The sequence below is a fragment of the Acyrthosiphon pisum genome, chromosome A2, assembly GCF_005508785.2.
Source record: "Acyrthosiphon pisum isolate AL4f chromosome A2, pea_aphid_22Mar2018_4r6ur, whole genome shotgun sequence".
In the NCBI taxonomy this organism is placed as follows: Eukaryota; Metazoa; Arthropoda; class Insecta; order Hemiptera; family Aphididae; genus Acyrthosiphon; species Acyrthosiphon pisum.
The window spans coordinates 50,693,243-50,718,888 of record NC_042495.1 but is presented as its reverse complement, the minus strand read 5'-3'; the positions used below and the strand labels follow the sequence as shown (position 1 = coordinate 50,718,888).

The 25,646-nt window shown below is 28.7% G+C and overlaps 2 protein-coding genes across 3 annotated transcripts in view; one reads left to right on the top strand and one right to left on the bottom strand.

Moving 5' to 3' along the window:
• The window catches only part of LOC100574455 (gustatory receptor for sugar taste 64f-like), an 18,553-nt gene extending 3,453 nt beyond the window's left edge, over positions 1–15,100 (top strand). Inside the window, exons 2-8 of the mRNA XM_016804824.2 lie at positions 1,116–1,342; positions 1,752–1,955; positions 4,870–4,985; positions 9,535–9,759; positions 10,462–10,616; positions 12,570–12,735; positions 14,847–15,100. Coding sequence (XP_016660313.2) covers positions 1,116–1,342; positions 1,752–1,955; positions 4,870–4,985; positions 9,535–9,759; positions 10,462–10,616; positions 12,570–12,735; positions 14,847–15,065 — 1,312 coding nt within the window. The 3' untranslated portion in view covers positions 15,066–15,100. The remainder of the gene's footprint in view (positions 1–1,115; positions 1,343–1,751; positions 1,956–4,869; positions 4,986–9,534; positions 9,760–10,461; positions 10,617–12,569; positions 12,736–14,846) is intronic.
• LOC100161023 lies at positions 14,702–24,657 on the bottom strand. Of its 2 annotated transcripts, XM_016804823.2 has the most exons (19): positions 24,094–24,657; positions 22,283–22,432; positions 22,064–22,221; positions 19,329–19,414; positions 18,830–18,908; positions 18,605–18,769; positions 18,422–18,536; positions 18,153–18,355; positions 17,650–17,735; positions 17,348–17,574; positions 16,821–16,922; positions 16,629–16,759; positions 16,412–16,554; positions 16,036–16,202; positions 15,825–15,956; positions 15,654–15,742; positions 15,436–15,564; positions 15,170–15,353; positions 14,725–15,047 (listed from the first exon to the last, which is right to left on the bottom strand). In XM_016804823.2, the coding sequence occupies exons 1-18, from the start codon at positions 24,144–24,146 to the stop codon at positions 15,211–15,213; spliced, it is 2,358 nt and encodes a 785-aa protein (XP_016660312.1). In that variant the 5' UTR covers positions 24,147–24,657; the 3' UTR covers positions 14,725–15,047; positions 15,170–15,210. The 2 variants fall into 2 exon arrangements, with proteins under 2 accessions (XP_001943399.2, XP_016660312.1); XM_001943364.5 differs by having other exon boundaries at positions 14,702–15,353.
• Between the last annotated feature and the right edge of the window lie 989 nt (positions 24,658–25,646).

The window sequence follows — 25,646 nt, the reverse complement described above, 5'->3', positions numbered from 1 at the left end:
GATCATATTAAAGGCAAGCAAACCATTGAAATATAACATTTTAAAATTGTATTTCCTATGTTTTTTTTTGGGGGGGGGGGGGCTACGGCTAAGTTTGGAGGGGCTTAGCCACCCCAAGCCCCCCTTAATTTGCGTCTATGTAGGCTAGGATGCATTAATCAACCAAAATTGATGATTTTTTCAAAATTTTCAGAAAAAAAGCTTTACCAGAATCCATTAAAAAATATAATAGTTACCATTTGAAAAAAGAGTTAATTTTGCTATTGGTACACCTGCTTGTTTAAAAATGTTGAAATTGTTATAAAAAAAATTGCCTAATAAAAATAAAGAAACACGTCTTTTTTCGTTTTAACGAAATTCTATTTCATCGATCCATAATCGTTAAAAAACCCCGGGTACAATGACATAAGATACACCATGTATAATAATACGTCATAATATTGAATAATTCACTTTCTTATAATTTCTACAAAAAATTCATTAAATAATATATCATATTTGTGATATATATGATAATATACCTATACAATTCAAAAGTATAAAAAATAAAAATTAGTATACCAATAATGATTACACTTTAAGCGGGAAAGGAAGTTAGTGTTTTACAATCATTTAAAATATTAACTTTATTTTTTGAACATTTTTTGAACCCCTTTTAGGTACCTATATCTATATTAATTATCTTATTTTTGGGGCTTTATACAGTATTACAGTAAAGTTATAACTGATAACCTTATATGCAAGCCCGGATTAAGATAATTTTGGGCCCGAGGCCAAATAATAATAATAATAATAATAATATATCTATTATCCATATACATCCCGTTTAAGACGTACCTACCTACGTTCTAGCTCGATTAAGACGATTTCTTGCCTAATACGCTAGTTTTTAACTAGTCCCTATAGGAAAGCGAGTGAGCAACTTAAACGGGTTTTACTGTATTATAAAAAACACGTACTATATACCCGTCAGTGGCTCACTATTGTTCGATATCTATTGTGGGCCCGGATCGATGACCCCCTGCCTCCCCCATTAATCCGGACTTGTTTATTTATGATTATTATGAGTAATTTCTAATTGAACCTGTTTCGTAATGTTTTTATCAACGATTTAGGACCGGAGTTCATTACTACATTCGGTACGTGTTAACGTTTGCGTCGATCTTTGGTGTTTTTCCGGTCAGCAGCATATACCGACGAGATGTCTACAAATTGACGTTTCGCTGGTATTATCCTATGGCTATATACTCGCTTCTCCTGTTCTGTGGATTCGCGTCCATAGAGATATTCTCATTGGACTACACCATAAGGAACTTGAATCAAGACAACCTAACCGCGAAAGGCACGAGCTATATTCTATATTAATGTATATATTATAATTTTTATAATTTTTATGTAGATAGATAGCAGGTGACTATAGACTTAAAGTATCTAAATAAATGGGCGTGCATTGGGGAAATCATTAAAAATCACATAAGTGTGGTGTCACAGTATATTAGCGAATAGAGTTCATTTCTAAATTTATAATGATGAAAAATGGCAATTCTTAATACATTTTCGTTTTTGTTTTCACAATACACAATAATGCCACCTGTATGGAAGAGAGTGCTGTTATCTAAATTCCAAAAGTAGCCAGTAGGTACTTAGGTGTGGTTGGGAGTTGGAACACTCACTATTGCAGCTAATTATACTATGATATAATAATTAATAATATTTACAATTGTTCTCTAAAATATACAACGATGCCGCAGGAGGAATAAAGAAAGCCACGTCGGGAAGTATATTTTACGGCAACGCGTGTTGCGCTCTGTGGATGTTCATAAAACTAGCCAAGAAATGGCCTAAGCTGATGCAGGACTGGCGGGCTGTAGAGATTTCGATGCGGAGGTTCGGCGCCCCAAGACTCGGTTGGAAATCGACTACTCTGGCTGTGGTATTACTAGTGTTCGCGTTCAGTAGGTACCTATATATAATAATAATGACTTAAGAAATAAGAGGACGTAACACAGGCATTTTTTGTCTCCGTCTTATAAATGCGTAGGTAACATAGCAATAATGTACGATCAGTTTAAAGTATCGTTAGTTTAAATATTAGAATGAATCGACCTATTATGAAACTTGATGGTATAAAAACATTTTCTGTGTTTGTATGTGGGTTTTTTACGATGGTTCAATTTTTAAGTGAGTTATGATCATTTTTAATTTATGATATATTATATAAACTTGCTAAAAAAGTGAACTAGGTATCATAAAAAACTCACATACAAATACAGACAATGTTTTTACTTTTTACCGTCAAATAATTTCAATATAGGTAGATTTGATCTAATTTTTAAACTATAATGAAGCTAAACGTGATCTGCTGAGCGTTTATTTAATATGTTACGCTGCCTTGGAAGGTGGAGACAACATATATGCAATATGCCTGTGTTGTCAACGTCTAACAAACGCACCATATCTATAACATATTATGTGTGTTCAGCTGCAGTTCCAGGTTTCATAAAAGGTTATTATTCACTAGATTCCCTACTAAAATAGTACCTAAGGTTTACATTTAAAAATACAAAATTGAAACCGTTGCAGGCTGAACACTGCAGTCTGCAGTGCTGTACCTACACTTTACGGTTAGTGAGACGGAGGTAACATAATATGCTGATGTGTTTCTTACATAATAGAACAACCATTACTTAATTTTCCATGCACACTTTAATACCGGTAAAATACGATTTTAAACGGTACGATTGAGAACGGCATTTTTGGTAGGTAACACGATTGAGAATGCTCGACATTTTATTTTTTTGCCAACGTTGCCAAGTTTAATCGAATGATAATTTGAGCACCATAATTGCTTGATACCTATTGAAATAATCCAGAAATATATTATTTTGTTATTAAAATCTTAATTGAAACTCAATCAGAAACAATATTGAAAATAGCTACTTTAGTTAGAGTCAAGGTACTAAGAATAATTTATATTTTTATGTTCAAGGTTAAGTAAATTTGGGGGCTTAGATGATCTGAAAATGTTAGAAATTACTAATTATCTATCAATATAAATAAGTTGTGAAAATGATTGAAGTATAACAAATACTACCTACATATTATTTATTTATTTATTTATGTTGTATATCAACGGGTATATACCCCTTTACAAATTATATAAAGAAAACATATCAGATAAAAACTAAATAAGTGTAGTAAAATCTAACAAAAACAGATAAAATAATATAAAAATAACTCTGAAATAAAAGTAACAATTAATATATAAAATTATAGTTACATTATAAACATTTTTTTTTTTTTTATAAATTATAATAATTTATATAATTATAATTATTTATATTTATATTTATTATAATTATAATATTACAAACCTATAGTTTATATTTTTCTAAAACCATATTTAAGGACTATTATCCTTAGTGTGAATATTTTAATAACTCAGAAACTACTTATTAGAATTTTGATTTTGATACTTTAACATTTTCAATAGAATCACCCTCAAAATAATTTACTTTAAAAAAGGGAGATTTTCATTTGAACAATTAAGTTTGTATCGCCACCGGACATTCCTTGAGTAGTACAAAATGATCAGTAAGTTGAAAATATTTGTCTTCAGGTATGCTTATAAAATCAGAATTTGAATAAAAGTATTATTAAAAGGATAAATGGATGTGACCATGTTTAAAAAATCGTTCTGTGTATTACATATTTTTATAAGTAATACATATTATTTTACATTTTGTATTCATATATTTGTATTACATATTATTAAGTGCCCATATATTTGAGTAAGGTTATAATTGTTAATTGATGACTTTTTTCAAGAATATTTATTTTATCCATACAGGCATGAATCTTTCAATAGCCAAATAAATGAAATGGCAACGTTGCACATAAATTCGTTCTCAATCGTATTCTTTTTCGGGTATTTTTTGGGTCAGCGGTAAGTTTTTTGTTAATTTTTAGTGTTCTCAATCGTTCGGCCAAAAAGGTATAACGTTGTCAATCGTGGTTCGATAGCCTTTAATACTTTATTTAGAATGAATTGTTTTATCTTGAGACAACAAATTTATTATCCAAGCACATTTTGCATTTTAATTTTATGAGTAACTCTAATAGTATGAAAAAATGTGTAAAATAATATTATGTCCTTGAAAATTAAAAAAAAGCTCAGTAAAATCTGTATCATATCTATTATCCAAAATATTATTATTTTAAATGTTAAGCTCAAAAACCAAGTCACATAAAAATACAGAAGTAGTAGAACTGTAAGAGTGACTTAGGGTATTTCAAGTACTTAGGAAGTATATTATTACCGTAGTTCTTCAATTTTTCATATATAACTTGGGTATTAGAAAAATAACATCCATGATTAAATATAATATTATTAATACATATATATACATTTTTGATTTATATTTATAAAATATTATATATATATATACATTATTTTAGCCTGTACTATTATAAAATTTATAGGAAATTTAATTTACTTAAAAATATTTAATACAAAAAGTTTCGATATTTTTAAAGGTTAACGAAATATTTACGAAAATGTGGACAATTTTCGTAAATATTGAAAAATGTAGCTAGTTCAAACTTAAACTACAAGTCAGCACGGGTTTAAAACTTTTGGCCGTTCATTACGGCCATACATATACGCACTCATATAAGGGGTGAGACCAAAAATATTATGATATTTTTTTCCCATCAATCATCATGTATAGTTAAGGAGCACTCTAATATATATATAAACAAAACCATATCAATATTCAATAAAATATGTATATAAATATCATTACATTAATATATTATCATATAATACCTATGTTGATAGATATATATACCGATACACTCGATTTTCAGCTGAACATGGCTTACACAATTGGTTGAATACGAGGCCCGGCGGTAAAGACGACATTGCTTCCATGTCGCTGATCGACAACGATGATAATGGCAGTCTTATACTACTCGATCAGTCCGTATGTACCTATAGTGTATATTAGCTATATACATACATAAATAATACATAAATACATAAATATATATTTAATATGCCTATTAGTTATTTGCGACGGTCGTAATGTTTATGATAGGTTCTATACATCTAATTAAATATATATATATTATTTTTATGTATATTCAACATATGCCTCAACTACAATGGTTACTATATAGTTATTATTTGCAATGTATTTACATTATTTATTATTTTAATTATAATAAATTGTACATTTCGTTTTTTTTTTAAATAAGAAATGATAGGTACTTTTAGTGTCTGAAAATGGGCCGATTGCTTCATTATAGATATTAGATTGTCTGCAATGGAATGTTGAATTAATTTCTGGATTCTGTGTAATTTCAAATTTAGACAGTGAACGATGTTGTACTTGGTGGATTTATTTGTATTGCATGTTGGGCATAATTTAGTAAGAGTTGTTACTTGTTTCGTCTTTTTCAGTTGTCAATGAGTGAATTTAGTGTGACCAATTCTTAGTCGGTTAAGAACAACCTACATTTTCTCTTCAATTTAAGTCTATATATTTTAGTCACAGTTTGACAGAGTGTTTAATTTCTCTTAATTTGTTTTCCGTAGTCTTGTGTCATTCTGTGTTCCATATATGAATACATAGTATTGGTATATATTTTTTGTATACATAAAAGATATCTAAAAGTGATAAAAAGGAAAATATTTCACTGTTGGGGTTCATTATTACATTGCTGGTTGCTTTACCTCCTCGTGTTTCCCTTTATGCTGCATTGCTGCGATGTCTTGGAGTCCATAAATACATATACCTATATACTAAATATGTTTGTAATATGTTTTAATTGCTCCCGAGATAGTCACGTAAGTTTCCACACCACATTTCTTTGTTAAACGACATAATAATATTACATCGCCCGACGCCTGTGTCGAATGAGGTATACACGTGGCGCGGTTTTTTATTGTGGTGTCCCCTGTAGGCAAATACACATTGTAATTTGTAAGCGAGAACACGTGAACGCCGGTCGACTACAATAATAGTGTAATTTACATTTTACATAGATCGGATAGACTGCACATCTGCACTTCTCGCGTAAACATCGTATTATGTGTGTTATAGGTACATCAATAAAACATATTTTAATATAAATAAATAAATATCGAATTTAATGTTTCATTGGTTTTAATTTATAATTTTTAATTTTGTCGCAGCATGGCATTCGCACATTTTCGGCCTGCTATAGCGTTGAATTTTAGTAGGTACTAGCTAATCCGGTGCACTTTGTTTCCCGGCAACCAATAATTATTATTATAACAGCTTCAAAACCCATGGTAACCATTTATAAACAAAAATTTCCATCGGAAATCTCAAAATTTCTGTTTGAGCACCTCCCGGGGTTGGTCCTCTCCCTTTTTAAATTAGCCTATCTTCTGCCCAGAGGTATAATCTATCTATATATATAAAAATATCTGATCCCGTTCACTTCATTGCCCATTAAAACTGCCAACTCTATATGAATAATATGTTATACATATCACCATGACAACCATTTATATACAAAACATTCTATTGGAAATTTCAAAATAATATATAATTGGTTGCCATGGTAATATGGAGACACACACGGACGGGAATCTCAAAATAATATATAAATGGTTGCCATGGTAATATGGACACACACACACACACTCATTTTTATATATATTTTATATATATATACTTTTATATAACCTAACCAGGAATGGCGAGCTAGGCTGTTAGCGTTGAGGGATTTGTATATACCTAATTATATATAATTGTTACATAGTACTGTAAGTCCTGCAACTGTCCAAGAGGAGTAAAAATGGGTTAACATTTTGTGGGAACCTATACTGGTTTCATGATGGAAACCGAGTAAAAAATGATGTGGGTTTCGGGTTTTACGTTCTAAACCGGGTGCAATATTATTTACGGGTTTCAGGTCCGAAACCGAGTACAATTAATGGCGAGTTATGGGTATAAATGGTATAATAGGTATACAAATAACTAATAATGGTAAAATTCTATGCGAGTTATGGGTTTGCGTTAAAAACTGGGTAAAATCGTTTGCGGGTTCGCTCGTCCGACCGGGTACAATATTGTTTTGCGGGTTACGGGTATAACAGTGGGTCAATTTATTAGCGGGTTATTAGTTTTGCGTTCAAGACCGGGTAAAATATTTTGCGGGATACTCGTTTTTACTCTCTGAATTTATAACATCTATGTGTCGGGGATGGAAGAATAATGAATTATATTCTAATTTATATACCAATACTTAGGTAGTTAGGTATAATAGGTATAATATGTATAGTAATAATAGTAGTTTTAAATTATTTAAAGGATGATATCTCCAGATTCTTATTTAAAATTCAACACTGTCCTAATACTATAACCATAACTATATTATTATTATTATATTTATCAAATGTATATATTATACATAATATTATATAGTAATTTATACTATAATAAATATTATAATACGTTATAAGTAGAGCATGGATTTTTATGTGAATTAAAATATTGCATATTTTTTCCTTTTCACATTTTTGAGATTTTTGTCAGTAATCTTTACGAAATACGAATTCTAATAGATTAAAGCTAATGGTGATTTTTTTGGCATATTACTGCATATTTAATTGTTATTGCATATTTTGACAAAATTTAAAATGTACCTATTACATATTGAAAAGAAAATTTTAAAAAAAATGTATGAAATAATATTTTGTCAAGCATACAATTTAATAATATATTTTATAAGCACTAAGTGATTAGGTATTCATTTTAGTAATTTTAAATTATAAATTACAAAATTTTTTGTTTATTAATTATAAATACCTCTATATAGTTATAATTATAAGTTATTTATTTTGTTTAAGCTATTTTTGAATCATAAATTTATAAACTATTAAATTGTCAAACTTTTCCCATATTATTACACAATTTAGAAACTTTTTCTTATATATTTTCACGATTTTGAATGCATAATATAATATGGGATATTTTGACACTTTTAAATGCATACAAATTCCAGCTCTACTAATTAGTCTAAATACATATATTTATAAAATATATAAAATCATCTTACTTAGTTTAGACATTTATAGTTATAGGGGATTCGATACGTGATTTTTTGTTTTCGTCTAACACACGCGTAACATAGTATTTTAGACATGTTTTTTGCCAAACATACCGATTGATCTAATAAAACGATAAGAATTCTGAAAACAGATTTGAATTCTTCATCAAGTCTACTTGAAATCGAATTTCCCACATTTTTGATTTTTTGATTTTAGCTTCTCCAAAAATTGAAATACAAAAATGTTCAAATACTCTTTTATAATATGACTTTTTCTGGAATTTGGGAGATAATATCAAAAATGTGGGAAAGTTGATTTCAAGTAGACTTGATGACGAATTCAAATCTGTTTTCAGAATTCTTATCGTTTCATTAGATCAATTGGTATGTTTGGCAAAAAACATGTCTAAAATACTATGTTACGCGTGTGTTAGACGAAAACAGAAAATCACGGTATCGAATCCCCTTAAGCTTAGCTGCCCTGACCACGACTTACCTATGTCAAAATAATTCCTTACCGTCACTTAGACTTAATAACTTTTCTATAAAGCTATGACTGTGTTGAAACATTGAGGTACATATAAATATTTCAGATCTGTGCTCTGAGAGATATAATATTTCGTTTATAATTGCATTCATTGTTGATGTATGTGTTTATGAATCTAAAAAGGTATAATTGTTTTATGTTGAAAATAAAAAGAATTTAAACTTTACAAACGCAAAGAAACTTAAGAAGCTAAAAAAAATTCCGGAAGACTTTTAGAAATTAAAAATTAGAACAGAAATTAGAAAAAAAAATATTAATCACGAAAGCAAAAACTAATGTTATACAATTATACTATACAAATTTATTTTTAACAAAATTAATACGAAAATTAATAACAAACACATAGGCACCTACCTACTATTTAGCCAGCATATTTATTATAATATTAAATATGAATAACTTGTTTGTGTACGTTTAATATTATGTTTGTGGCCAACACAGCAACACACATAACTATTAACTATATAAGTATTACGAAATTAAAGTTTAAATAATAATATAATATATTTATACACCTATACTGTCCTAGTATAGGTAGGTATAGGCTATAAAGCTAATACAAATTATTGCTATCATAGGCGGTACTACGGGGGTGGCAGAGTAGGCAACTGCCCCTCCTGGGAACCGTACCTGTATTAATACATAATTCCTTATTAACGACCCCCTCTCCTGAACATATAGTTAGATGGTTAAAATATTTTCTGGCCCCCCCCCTGCCAAGAGGGTCTAGTACCGCCTATGATTGCTATACAACACACCACACGCGCATAATATTATAATATAAGTATTAAGTAAAGACGTAAAGTTAGAGCTGTATTGTATTTTAAAATGTATAAGTACATCTATAAATTATAGACTATAATAATTAATGACAACAGATTTATGTAATTTTTCATACACAGGCTACGTTCACAGGGTATCTCGAACGGTTCTCTCTAAAAACACATTGGTATTTGTACGACGACTATGACAGTTATAATCCGGTAAAAGGCTTCTTAGTAATGTGGTTGAGCCTAACCGCGACGTTCCTGTGGAATTTCACCGATCTCTTCATCATGTTGGTCAGCTCAGCACTGGCGGCTCAATTTAAGAAACTAACTAAATCCATGCACAGCGTAAGAGGTCAAGTGAGTGCCAGTGTTTTAAATGTTTTTAAATCCAAAATATATAGGTATATATTATATAAAAAAAATTGTTTAATTCTTTAAGAGTACTTAGGTAATAATTAAACTAATTGGTGAGTATATAAATACCTATACCAAGTACTAATTAAAACAATCCTCAAAAAATAAATGCATATAACATCTATATCAACCTAACCTTACAGAGGTGGATACCGGGATGAAGTCCAGGTGCGATTACTTATTAGTAAGTTGAGTTTAGTATGTATACCCCGAAGACTATATGTCTATATTGTAATTTATATTTATCTACCTTTAATTCGTAAATGTTGTAATTACCTAACTATTGGTAACTATGATATTATTATTATGTAAACGTTAAATAGGTAAATGGTAATGCCATTCATGTTTGTATTATAATATATGCGTCAATAAACTAAGACCGTAACTGATCGAGCCCGTTCCGCCCAAATATTTTTAAAATCAGAACAATAGTTTTTTTATTTTGAACATAGAAATGATAAGTGTCCATATTATAAAATGTTGAACACTCCCCCCCTGATTTTTCAGTTGAGACCTTGCAATAAGCGGTAAGCATGCGCGCATAGTACCTAAATATCCTATATTAGATCATTAGGAGCATAACATATATATGCGATAAAGTGTAAATAATAATTAATATAAATTTTTCTCCTTACCGGTTGAAAGATGCTGACCATGTCACAGTGGCAGGAATACCGAGAGACGTACACGTCCTTAACTCACCTGGTCAAGAAAATCGACGATCACATCAACGTCATAGTGGCATTGTCGATAGGCAGCAACATTTATTTCATTTGCGCTCAGCTCATTACGGAAATCGAGTGAGACTATTATATTTTTGTTATAGGTACATGCAACATAAATCATAACGTACACTGTGATTTTATAAGCATACTCGAGACTCGCCTCATTTCAATGCTTATAATATCTATTAAAAACTGCATTTTCTAGGACAAAGATTATGGAGTATAGAATAGCTAATTGAGCGCACGTAGGTTTTTTTTGATATTTTAATTCTGAAATAAGTTATAGGTATATTAAGCATTTTAAAATTGTAATTTATTTGTAGATTTTCAAATATCTACTCATAACTTGCCTCAACATTAAAATATCAAAAAAACCTAAAAGCCCCACGGGATCCCGGATAATATTCTTACAATAAATTCATACAAATATAGTTAAAAATAACAGAGTAAAATGGATTCTTCTGAACGTACAATTTGCCATGTTATGTGTAGGATGGAGACGCTATACAGTAATTTGCAGGTTTCGGCTACGACGTCCTCAAGAGGATAATGTCAGCGCATTGTTTGTTTTCCTTCTCTCACCCAATACAGATAAAACGCGTTTACGCAGTCTGAATGTCTGAGTAAAAGGTAAATCTCTCTGAATTTGGATTCTTTAGTAAAAATACATATTTTGAAATAAAAGTATGACAATATTTCAAAGAGCAAGACGGTCGTTTTTTCATTATTCCGAACACTCAATATATTGTTTAGAAATAACGACCATTTCAACATTTTTAAACAACCTGTGACTTAAAAAAAAAAAATATTTTACCGTCTTGCACTTCGAAATATCTCTTAACAAATTTGCTCTCTCTATCCGACCCGTACGCGCAACATAGCAAATTTGCGTTCAGCTCAGAACCAATTAGTGTTCGGAACGTTCACTAAAAAAATGAACTCGTTCACGTTCGTGTTTTTTTCAAACGAACTCGTTCACGTTCACGTTCTTTCAAAAAATGAACGCGTTCATTGGGTCATTCATTTATTTTTTATACATTTTTTTTATGAATCATTTACCTGCTGTAAAGGCTCAGTCAAACAGAGGGTGACTTTTTTTCCGGCAATCAAAAAATGAATCCGGAATTTTTGTACAACTTTTTTCATTCCGGACTTTTCGTCCACAATGTGTTATGGGTACCCGGACCGCGGCGGGCAAGCGGTCTTTGTATTATTTATATATAATATTATAAAAACCTATACCTAAACATATAAAACTCAAGCCAAAAATAAAAATACTATTTAGACTGCTTATATATAATATAATTAATTAATATATTTTATAAATATATTTATTAAAGGGTAAATAAATTGAACGTCTTAAAAATCGATCAAGTTCGTTAAAAATATAAACGTCGTTCACGTTCACGTTCTATTTTAATAAAACGAGTGGCGTTCACGTATCGTACTATCGTTCACTAAAAATGAACGTGAACGCGTGAACGTGCGTTCATGAACGACGTTTCCAAACACTGGAACCAATCTTAAGTAGTGGAGTGAAGTTTAAAGTTTAACGTTTATCATTAAGTCGTTAAGAACTTTAACTGTGTTCTTACGATGGATTGTTTTATGATATTCGAATTTTAATGCAAGATATGAGAACTTTTTAACCGTAGCATTTAAAATGCACACTCATAACTTGCTTATGCAAAACTTGAAATATAGTAAAAGGGAAAAAACGAAAGAACATAGTTAATGTTCTTAACTTTAAGTTTGATGAACAGTCAAAAGTCAAAACAGCTTATACAACAAATCACGTGTCCGTATGCATAGTCAATTTATGTACCTACCACATAAATTGACTATGCATACGAATAATGGACTTTTAGCCGCATATTCTCTTAACTCACATTTAAATTGGACGACTCGGACGAGTATGATTAAAAAATCATCGTGCATGAAAAATAAGAAAAGCATCATTCGTTTAAAATCGAATCAAGCTAACACAATAATCATTATTCATTAATCATTTATCATTATTGTCACTAGTTCCATCAAACACAGCTACTTCAGAACGCTGTTTTACATGTACTCGTTCATGTTTTTGGTGTTTCGGACCACAGCAGTCGTGATGCAAGCTTCCGCCATAAACGACGAAAGTAAAAAAATTGTGCCAGAAATTTTCATGTGTCCGACGCATAGTTATAGCATTGAAGTATGACTTTGACACGCTCTTCATTATCAATATTTAAATTAGTTATCAACTGAACAACATGTCCGAGGTTTATAGATTATAGTCTATAAGCCTTGCAACATGCCTCGGGTACAGGGGCGGCTCCAGGGGGGGGGGGGGCAAGGTGTATTTATAAATTGTTTAGAAATAACAATTTTATACTATTAAAAACAAAATTACAAAAAAAAATAATCGAATTTTCCCAAAAATTATGCCTTGCCCTCACCCCTAACCATGTCACTGGAGCCGCCCCTGCCCTGGGTCGAATGTATTGACATTATCAAATGATTTTTTTAAATGATACCAAACTAATATAAAACATTTAAATGTACAGTTTACAATTACTTCTATTTATTTTATTTTTATACTCATGTTTTGTATGTAAATATCATATTCCTGGCAGGGAGGTATTTACGGGGGCGGATTTGTCTTTAAATACATGTCTATTATTATATTATAATTTTTACATCGTAATCTTTATCCTCAAAATTCTTGTCATCCGCCCCCTACAAAAAATACTAAATACGCCACTGATTCCTGGCACAATGGTCATCTATAATAACTCTATAATAACTGCTCGCCACCAATCCCCTTAATAATTTATTTACATTATTTTTTAATTATGTATTTAACCTAAGCCTTAGAACATCTAATTGTATTCAAAAGTACTCTTATTTTCATCAACACGGATTACAGGTGCAAACAGTGCCTATTATAGTCAATAGATAATAGATACATTATCCGATTATCACTAATCAAACTTAATAATTATCATAAATAAATTACTGGCTTCTACAAAACGCTGTTCTCAAAGTAATGTTGTAACCTGTAATATTATTTCCGTTTTACTAAAATATCTTGGTTTGTGGTTTTCATAAATTATTATATAGGTACACAATAATGGATAAAGTATAAAAGAAAACAAACTATTAAGAAGACGCCACACACAATGTATTGTCTCAGTCTCAACAGGTACCTATAATTGTGCGTTCACAATAATCTATATTTTGACTGTTATTTTTAAAATTAGAGTGATATTTTGTACAAATTTTAGGTAATATTATTATTTATGGCATCTCTGAGGCTTTTATGGGAGCGCGTATAAACCTGGTATTTAAATACTCGGAATGTACAAACATGGAATGTACAAATCAGGAAAACCGAGGTTCACCTGAGGTGGTTTTAGACAACAAATCGGGGGATATTTTCGATTGGCGGAGCGGAGCAACGGTGCCGAGGAGCGTAGCGACGGATGCCGATACACGCGTAATCACTGCAACTTTGAACTTCCATAACTTTTGAACGGTAAGTTTCCGGGAATTTGTTCCTGGTCCAGATTTGTACATTCCAGGTTTTAAATTTGGAGTTACTGATTTGTACATTCCAAGAATTTAAATTCCAGATTTATATAGGGATCCGTTTTTATTCATATTCTCATTACGAAGAAAGTTATGTGCATTTTTAAAATTTATATTTTTGTACATTTAAAAATGATTACTTGCTAGTTGCTTCACAATTAAAATCTCAATAAAATGCCATGCAATAATTTTATCATTACATTTTTATATTTAATAATATGCGAATTCACTCTAATTTTAAAAATGACAAACTAAAATGGATTATTCAGATTATTGTGAATGTAGGTAACATTTGCTATGTTGCAAAGTCAAAGACAACATATACGGGTGTGGCATCCACTTAATTGAAAATGAAAATAATAATAATTTATAAGTGATAAATATTTTTCAATGTTATTTTATTTCTGTAGGAACAATACAAACTTATTAATTGGCAACAAAGTAATCTATCATACAAATAAATATATCTTGCACCATCTTGGCCCATAAATATATTGGGCCACAAATAAATTATTCTACAGAATGTAGGAAGATCTAAAATAGTGCTAAAAAGTAAAAATATTTTGTTCTAAAAAAAAAAAATTGTGTTAGAGGCTACAAAATTAATCAGTTTTTAATCAATTCATAACATTTATTGTTTACTTATAAATATTCAAAAATTACATATAATTCTGTATATAATACAATAAAAAATATTTAAATTTAAATAAATTACTTTATCGTTTTATTTTTAAGACACAAAGATTTTTACAAGAAGTCACATCAGATTATGTTGCTTTAACAGGATTAAAAATGTTTTCCATTACAAGAAACTTTCTTTTGGGGGTAAGATACATTTCAAAAAAATTAAATTTACGAGTTCATCACATATGGTATTTTCAATTTTCGTTTCAGGTTGCTGGAGCAGTTTTAACATATGAAATTGTATTAATACAACTACAAAACACAAATTAAAATCAGAACCTTTGTCAAACAATTGTTACCTTTAAAATATCTCAATAAAAAAATTAATATTATGTATGATACATAAAGGATTTATTTCGAATTTCAAAAGTTACTTTATTGTGACTAACTGAATCCACGTAAACTACAATTTTTCTTAAACGGTTTCTTCTTCTTTGTTATTGTTATTGTTTTCAAATGACATATGATGGTTGATTGAATTTAAGTCTCGTAGCAACAAAGTAACGGTATTTGTTAAGACTTCATTATCTACGCAACCATTTACTTGATCTTCAAGTCCTTTATAATAATAATGAATCGTAAATTGTTAGACTCCAGTAAAAACTTAAATAATGAGTGAATCTTAACAAAGAAAACCTACCATTAGTTTTGGCTTCAAATAAATTGATTCTGGCTTCTAAATTGTCAAAGCCATCTTCAATTTCTTCCAGTAAATTTTGTCTACAATCAGAAATATTGATAGGTTTTTCAGGTACTGGACCAGAAAGCACTGAAAGATCAATGATTAAACATTTAATATTAAAAACATGTTGAAATAAGTTTAAATATAAGTATACAAATAGTATTTAGTGAATTTACATTCTTCAAGCTTATCTTGAATAGGTTCTTCATTTCTTGTTAAACCTTGTTCAGACCACAAATAAAGTTTAGGATGATCAGGGGTTTGACTATAAGAAAAAGAATTAAAAATGATTAAATTATATCTTGCCAACATTATTTAAACTAAAAAACGTAAAAAGATTAGCTTACCCATAAATTGTAGTTTTAACTCGTAAACTGTGCAAATAATTACTGTGTTCTATCACCTCAGCTACCAGCTGATGAGATTGTTTTAAAATAGCTTCATCTTTTCTCCGTCGCTCATCTTTATGTTGTAAAACACTAGAAATGATACACAAATTTAGATACATACAAAATTGATTTAATTGATCATAATGTTTAGTATAAAATTATAATAAACCTGGCTAATGTTCCTTCTTTAATCCAATCTTGTGAATAGTCATATTGTTTTGATCGTCTTTGCTTCAAAGGATTTAAACAACTAGTACAAGTATAGTTGTCGGGTACTTGATCTTCAGATTCGATTTTGTTACAATAACCATGTTGCCAGCACAAACAAACATCACACTAGAATAAAAGCAAAATTAAGATGTGCACAAGTGAGAAAAAGACTGTAGGCAGTAGTTCTAAATATCAAAAATATTATTAGGCAATTTTATGAAATGTAAATATAAAGATCTGTATGAACTAATATTAAATAATATCAAAAGAATAAAAATGTTTAAACAATTGTATAATTAGATAATACATTCTAAACAAAAATGATTGAAACATACTTGAATCATTAAACCGTCTTCTTGATTTGAAGCACATGAACAATTGATCACCTCTTCTTTTGGTAAAGTTTCAACTTCAGATTTATTTTTTTTAATTTTAAAATGCCGGTCTGAGCCTCCTATACTTATCATATCATAACTGTCTGTAATTAAATAATATTAAAAATATTATATTAAAAAAATGTTTACAATCTAGATAATGAAGTTTCATTTTTACCTCTAGTTTCATTTTCAAAATCATCAACTAGCGTTATATTTCTAATAGCTTCTTTTATTTGAGCATATTCTTTAACTGGTGTCTCGGTTATTGAGCTGAATGATTCTACTATACCGGAAAATCCAGAATCCCTGAAAATTCAATGAAATACAATAGTTGTAAATACATCTATAATTTAGTAATTAACATTACTTAGAATCGTAAGCTTGAGTTATATTGTTTGGTTGGTCGTTGGATGTGAAAGATGCGTTATAATTTTCAGAATTGATAGAGGTATTACTACAAATTTCTTGCCTGTAAAATGTTTTGTATGACATTAAATTTAATGCTCATTTTTTATAAAAACATTATATTTTACCATATGATACGATATGTTGGAACTAACAACAGTAACAAGCTTCATTAAAAGCCAAAGCATACAATGGCTAGGACACATAATGAGAAGACGAGAGAATGAAATAGTTAGAGTGACATTGGAATGGAAGCCAATAGGTAAAAGACCAAGAGGTAGACCGAGAAAAAGATGGATAGACGTGGTAGAAGAAGATTTAAAAATCCTTGGAGTTGAGAATTGGAGGGAGACAGTTCAAGATAGAGACAGGTGGCGAAGTGTAGTAATGGCGGCAAAAACTCTTAGAGAGTAGAAATGCCATTAGAAGAAGAAGAATATTTTACCATAAGACATGGTATTGTAAATAAATAAATAGGTAAATACTAACTCAGTCAATTTTAATGATGAAGTTATTATGCTTGGTGAAGGCGTTTCATAAGACGTACTGCCCCCCCAGCTTCTTTTAGCTTCCAATTGAGATATTCTATGAAGAAAATATGACGGAGATAATTCATCAATATTTTCACCTTCGATTCTTGCTGTTGCGAGATCTGTTACATTTGGAGTAGACACCAATAATTCAGTGTATTCGGAATGATAGTGTTTAATGTGCATCTTGAATAAAAATAATATATTATTACAATTAATTTTATTAATTGTAGAAAGCAGTAGAAATTTATTGAGACTAACCATTAACAAATTTTCTTTTCGAAAAAGTTTTCGACATTCTTGTTTCGGACATCTTAACCCTTGTTCATTGGAAGCTTCCATTCTAACTGAAATTTTTATAAATGTGAGAAACAAATAAACAATACTAATAAATATTTTTTGAGTCTTTAAGACAAATGTACATGTTAACACGTTGAATGCGCATGATGCCAAATGGCCTCATTTTACATAGTTCGCATATGCTGAATGACACCAATTGGCGTCATGTACCTTTTTATTTAATGGACTATCAGCGTTACAATTAAACTTTTAGTTTTATGTCAGCGTCTTCTATAAGCATTGTTTCATAAACAAGTGCAAACCGTACATTGATATTTTAATTTTTCAATTTTTAAGACATTTTTTTTAAACTAGATTTTTTCAGCGACACGACATGTATACAAAAATAGGATCCGCAGTGAGCGTGTTAATGAAAATAATCTTTCTTTAGAAACGTGTAACATTGAATAATAATGATTACATACTTTTTTGTAGTAAAGTATTGTTAGCTAGTTCTTGGAATAATGGGGAACAGCTTTGAGGTATTGAACAGCTTTGAGGTATTGAATTTTCTTGTGGACTAATTTCAGGAAAAGATGGTTTAATTTTTTTTAAAGGTGGAGGTGATATTGCTGTATCATCTGTATAACTCAATGTGCTGTCATCTGGCACCGTACTAACTTTTGTTCTTAAAAGTAATAAATATATTTTAAATAAAACAAGATATAAAATTAATTTATATCTATATACTTACTTGACATTATTAATTGAATTTAACTTAACAACAAATTTTTTTTTTTTACTTTCACTTTTCTTTGATTTTGATTTTTTTTTATCAGATCGTCTTTTAATGCCAAATGGTTTTTTCTCTGCGATAATAGAAAATAAATTAGGTTATGTATCACAAATGAATCATTATGCTAAACATTATTCTCACTTCTTTTTTTTTGTTTTATATCACTACGAGAAATAGATTTTGTTGGTGAACATATTTCTGCTTCTGCTTCGATATCTTCCAATAGTTCTTCAAAATTTTCGGATCTCAATACATTAGTTTCTATCAAATGTTTTGGGATTTTTGAAGAATTAATACTTTCTGCAACTGTTTGATTAAAAAAAAAAAATTAAAAAGTTGTTTAATTATAGTTATTTGTTGAAATACCTTTTATAACTTCCATTCCTGAATTTTCTACAATGTGTGATTGTTTTAATATTGTGCTGGTAGAATGTTTTTCATTACTCTAAAAACATGATATTATAACAATAATTTTGACCAAAATATTGTTTTTTTAAATATTTGTATCAATCATCAATATATCAAAAAAGAATAAATTAACAAACAGAAGTTCAATTTTAATATAATTATACTAAGTAGACCTACATTTGTTTTTCAATTAAATACACTATTTAAAAAGTATGATACAATATCTGATAAGAATTAATCACAGTATTTTTCATCTCTAATCTATATTATAATTATTAATATACTAATAGTTTGTAAGCACTGTAAAATTACAACATTTCAAATAAAAAGTAAACAAATTATTACTGATAAATAAAAAAAAAAAACCTATAACTTAACTATCCTTAGCCTTATTGTCAGTTGCCATCTTGGCATGTACTTAATAAATAAATACAAATAGAAAATAAATAACACTTACAGGAGTGCCACCCAATAAAAGTGGTTTTGACTCACGATCTGATTTCTTAGCATCCTTTATTATTTTTTGTTCTTTATGTTTAGAATCTATGAATAAAATAAAATAATTACTTTAATTAAAATCTCAAATGTATATATGATAATAATAAATAAATATTTTGGATTAACTATTGAAATCATAAAAAATAAAAACAATAAAAAAATAGTATGCATTAAATAACTGTTTTATTAACAAAAAAAATAAAAGACTATCGTTTATGTGGAGTAATTGAATAAAATGAACATTTTAAATTTAACCAAGCCCAAAAAATTGAGAATTTATTTATTGTAGAATAATTGAATATAATGTTTATAATAAGTCATTATAGTATTTAATAATTTAATAAGATATTCTAACCATCACTATACAAACATTCATTAAGGAAACTTACATGAGTAGGCATTCAGATGGAGGTCATTGACCTACCCCTTTATTAATAGCTTATTAATAGTGAGACAAATACTGTAACTAAACTATTATAAATTATTTTAACTTAATAGTTTAGCTAGCATTCAATTATGGCTACTATTGTGAACAATGGAATTTAATTTTGGTCTTAATGGAAATATCAAATTAGCCGTTGCAACAGAATTTTATGAATAACTAAAATTTAACAATTGATAACTAATAGAATATCACATAAATATGAAATAAAAAGAGTATTATAAACTTTAATTTAAAAATTAAGCAGAATGTTCTTATAAACAAATAAAAATATAACATAAATATATTTAATTTTAAGATGTTTCTATAGCCTACATTCATTGACAATGAATACATATAAGTAAAGTTGTGAAATTTGATAGTTTGTTTGTAATATGGCACAAAAGTGGGGAAATGATTATAGTTCATGTTATTTTTTATTTTTTCCATATAAGTAATTTTTTTCTTGATACCTTGTTGCTTTTACTATACCATACACAAAGTGAAAGGGATATGATAATTTTTTCAAACTAGAGTTTAAATATTAATATATTTTAACAGTTTAATTAATTTACAAAATATAATTTTAGTTTTATTTTCAAATGTATGTAATTAAGTGAAGGATGCAATTATAAATGTATTCTATTTCATATTCTGTATCCATGTGTTCAACTTTTAAGGTAACACAAATTATTTCACCTGAATGATCGTTCATTTTATTAGAGGTTTTGAAATCAGATAGAGTATTTAAATACACATAATAAGTAATTACCTATATAATAAAGTTTTTTTTATTTTGAAAAGATTTCATTGTGTATTATCATTGTAAACCTTTTATTTTATGTGCTAAAATCCTACATATTATTGTCTTTTTTCATTTTTAACCAACATTAAAAACATGACAACAATATGCATGCCACATGATAACTTATCTAATTTATATCACTGCCTCAACAAATCTTTAGTGTTTGATACAGAAACGTTTTTAGAAAAGGCAATGGGGAGGAGGGTGGGATCCAGAGGTCATACCAAACATACATAATTCCACATTTTTTCAAAGAAATATTTAATTATATGGGTAATAAAACAAATTTAAAAATTTAAGTAAAATATTAAAATCTATATTTATGCATTTCGTAGTTGAAAGCAATGATACAACTAACATTAAAAACTAAACAATAGTACACAGATATCTATAATATATAACCTATATTATTCAGTCAAGTGTGTGCAATTAGGAATTGTGATTGTAAATAACAACTTGTTTCAATTTATTATTAATAAATAAAGTATATTATATTATAGTATTATACAAATAAGAGAAAATTATAATTATGATAATACTTTTGTTAAATGTATTCATTTTTTTTATTATTTAACATCTTTTAATGATAATTTAACAGTATCAAGTGATGTAACTTATGAATCTTATATAATTATATAATATTTAAAAATGTACAAGTTAAATATTTGAGTAGCGTACATTCAAATGAATGTTTTCAACCCCCAGATTGTAGGTCTGGATCTGTCCCTACATTGACGACACTGGTTTGAATGAACTCTAAATTTAAGTCTCCTTACAAAATATATTTAAGAACTATCATTGTCAACCAATATACAATTTTAGTTATTACTAAATGAAACTTAAGAGAACGCTATACCCGCATGCGATGTCTCCATCTTTCAAACGCATAACATGGCCAATTGTACGTTCTGAATAATCAATTCAACTCTGTTATGATTAATATTGGAGCGAATTGACCTATTATCAAATTTAGAAATGAGAAATAAGTATTCAGGTTTTTTTATATTTTTATTTTAAAGAAAGTTATGAGTATTTTAAAATTGTTATTTGCTTGTGCATTTTAAAATACTCATAACTTTCTTTAAAATTAAAATATGATGTTCACTAGTTAATATTCTTACTTCTAAATTTGATAATCGGCCAATTTACTCCAATATTAATCATAAAAGTAGATTATTCAGAAAGTACAATTTGCTAGGTTTAGCGTTTGTAAGACAGAGACAACATATGTGGGTGAAGCGTGCTCTTAATAAACGCAATAGTTTTGGAGTAATTGTTAATAATTTATTTATTTTTGTAATCTATGCCCGACAGGCAATTTCACAAGGTAAATATAAAATTCCAAGTTTAATTTTAGTGTTATATAATATTTTTTTTAATTAAACACTGAAATTATGACTATTTAATTTAAACTAAGAATATTCAGCAGTATAATATTATATAAAATGAAAATAACTTCATGCCTTACCTTGAGTTTTTTTTGTCAAAAAATCATCTTTTTTAAACTTCACTTTAAATATACTAGATGATCGTGCACTTGTAGTAGATTTTTTTGAAATTTCTTTTTCAGATGGAGGAACATTAGCAATTATTGATTTTATGTCAGGTACACTATTTTCAGGATGGCTAAAATGTAAAATTAATTAACAATAATTTTTTAAAAAATGTAATAATAATTTATTCTTACGTCGCAATTTTTATCAATTTGTTATCCCATTCTTCGGTCATAGGTTTAATTCTATGACTGTCTTTGTTAATCCATTCATTTCCTCCATTACCTTCTTTATAAGATATAAATATTTCATCACCATCATCCTCTTCTACAAAAGCCGGTGTCCTAAAATAAATAAATATTTAACATAGGTACTAATCAATTAGTAATTACTAATACATTTTTTTATGTAACTATATTTTAAAAGTACATATTAATTATACAATTACAATATTAAGATAATATGTTAAACTATTTTATTAAATCACATGATACAATTAAAATAAAGCATTTCAAAAAAAATAGTTAAGGGACGCAAAATACAAAATACTAACAATTATTTTTTTTCTGATGACTAAATTTAATAATTATAATATTATTATAACTTTTAGTTAAATTTTATGTACATGAGATTTTATTTTTTGTCTTAATATTTATTGGGTACATAATTTATTATGATTCAGGCAATACAATAATTGATAGATAAATATAAATGAGAATAATCACCAGATTAAATATTGACAAATTAACCTCTTCCAGTGTAAAATAGGATATAATTTATAGCAATTGAGATATATTTATTTTTTTGCAGTACCTAGTTTATAGAGCTAATAGGTTAACATTGAATAGAAGATTTTAATGGAATGCATTACATTAGCCAAATTTTAACCCTTTGAGAAGCAAATAAAGAATACATAAACGTTACTCAGGGAGCTGAATAGAAAGGAGAAATTGAAAAAAAAATTATTAAATTTGGTCTACTGAGGTATATTTACATTTCACTTTTATCACTATAATCTTAGCGATGATATATAAATATGTCCTAAATAAGTGTATATGATAAACGTTGATTTATAAGATAAAATCCTATAAAATAAATAAAAACATTGTTGGTAAAATCATATTTCTCTTTTAGGCACAACTTTAGAAAAGATATATACAAGTCAATGCTTGTTTAAGTATTATAAACACGGTATCAATTTTTATTTCATTTTTCAAGCTTGGATTTAATGAATAAAAATAAAAAAAATAGAGAAAAAAATTCTTTAGTTAGGTATAATAAGTTACCAATCATAAACGTTTGGAACTCATTGCTTCCAGACATGATATTTTGTATTTGGAAAAAAATTGCTCATTCTAAATTAACCCAATATTTGTATCAACATATAGGTATATGTAAAAGTTTATTCTCCACAAGAATTATTTCAAATCATAACAAGAGGAATAAATACATAGTTGGATGAAGCTAATGCAGCAGCACACAAACAGACTAACAAAATATAAAACTGATAAGTATTCAGTGATTTTTTTTAAAACCCTCATCACTCTGAGAAAAAAATTTTAATAGATACAAATTATCAACATATTACTGGCATGTGAATTTTTTTTCAAATTGAATACAAAATGTGGGCAGAGACCCAAAGGTTTGCCATCCATCAATTTTCTAATTCCTATAAATCTCTGGTGGTTTTGAATCGACTATCTTGTACAGCTTATACAGATACAGTATACAGAATTTATTCTAATGACACAATGTTTATTCAATTTAATTTATTTCTCAACTGATAGTTTCTAATATTCAATTGTCCACACTAATAATTTTATGATGTATCAATTGGTCCCCAACAAGAATTAAAATCGTTGATTAGGCCATCGTTTGAGATTCAAACAAATAAAAGGACACTACGCGACGAGGAGGGTGTCAAATTTGCGGACGCAACCGCTGGGTCGAATCAGCTACATTGAAAGAATCAACAAACAGAGTAAATTTTGATAAACATGCTTACCATATGTTTCCAGGAGATTGGATTAGCAGTTCTGTTCCTATGTCGAAATCCATTTTTGTTCAATTTGTTGGCGGCGTTGACAGTGAAATGTTCGACAGTTCGCGTTGACGCCGACAACGGACGCTATTCGGCCATGTGTGGCGGTGGTTGGTCGTCTGTCGCCTTTCGTTCGGTGTAGATCTTCGGAAATCGAAATTAGACAGCATCGACACTCGGCAGTATATTTAACTTAATTTTCGAATCCGTCGTTAATTGTTATAATATTTTTAATTAATAATTATTATAATTGCGCCATTGTGGTACTATGATACTATGATAAAAAAAAAATAATAAATAAACCGAAATCTCAATACCGATTACCGATCGATAACAAACAAGCTTCGGCGCCTCGGCGGCATTTTTACAACAAACTCTATGCTCACTGCTCGGATGATAAGAGTTCGTTAAAAACAGGAAGGTACTACAACAACAGAATATTTTGGAACAATAGTAGGTAGGGAATTAAGTGATCCAACGTTACCATTGTAGACCTAAGTGGTCATCGGATAATATAGAAACGACACTATCCCTTCCACTTTAATTTTTTTTTATTTCGATGTTGTAAAAAACAGGACACAGCACGACGCCTACACGACGCCTAGAGCTGGTGTGCAAAAAACATCGATGTTTTGAAACAAAACTTTAAGATTTTTGTTCGATCATCACGTGTTTTAACATCGATAAGGTCCATGTAAATCTATAAGAAAAAATATATAATCTTAATTTGCTAATTGTTATCCATGATTGTTTTTTTACCCATGATTGAACATTTGAACGTTATAACAGAATTAAAAAAAATGTTGATCAAACATCGCAAAACATCGTGGTTCTTTCCAAGAATCCAATACATCTAAATAATCGATGTTTTAAATTTCGATTCATCGATACATCGAACATCGATATCCAAAATATTTTTCCCATCTCTACAGCAACAGCAGTTGCAGCCAGTTATATTGTTATTGATTTATAATAAGAAAATCATTATTTTTCGTTTGAATATCCAGTTTTGTCAAGTTTTTTACTTCTATCGTTCTTAAAAATATTTATTGATTTACACACAATCTAATTTTTTAATTCTAGCTACTAAGAAATTTGAACCTTATAACCTATAAGGTTCAAATTTCAAGTTTATCCCACTACGAGAAGAGCACCACAGTCTATAAGACATTGCACTTTTTTCATTACACAATTCTTTTTAACTCCCATACATACCTAAGACATTAATGTCAACAAGAGAATATCATTTACCAATTTACTATTATTACTTTAGCCCAGTGGCGTATTTAGGAATTTTGATAGGGGGGATGAAATATAATAATATAATAATAGGTACACTCAATAAATACGAATATGATATACATTTTTAAAATCTCCTAACTTGTTGAGATTAGTGTGGATCAAGGTGAAATAAGAATTAACACAAATTGTATAGTACCTATTACCTAATAGCATTTGTTATAAATTCATACTAACGACAATTCCGTGTTTAATACGATAAACAAAAAAAATAGTTT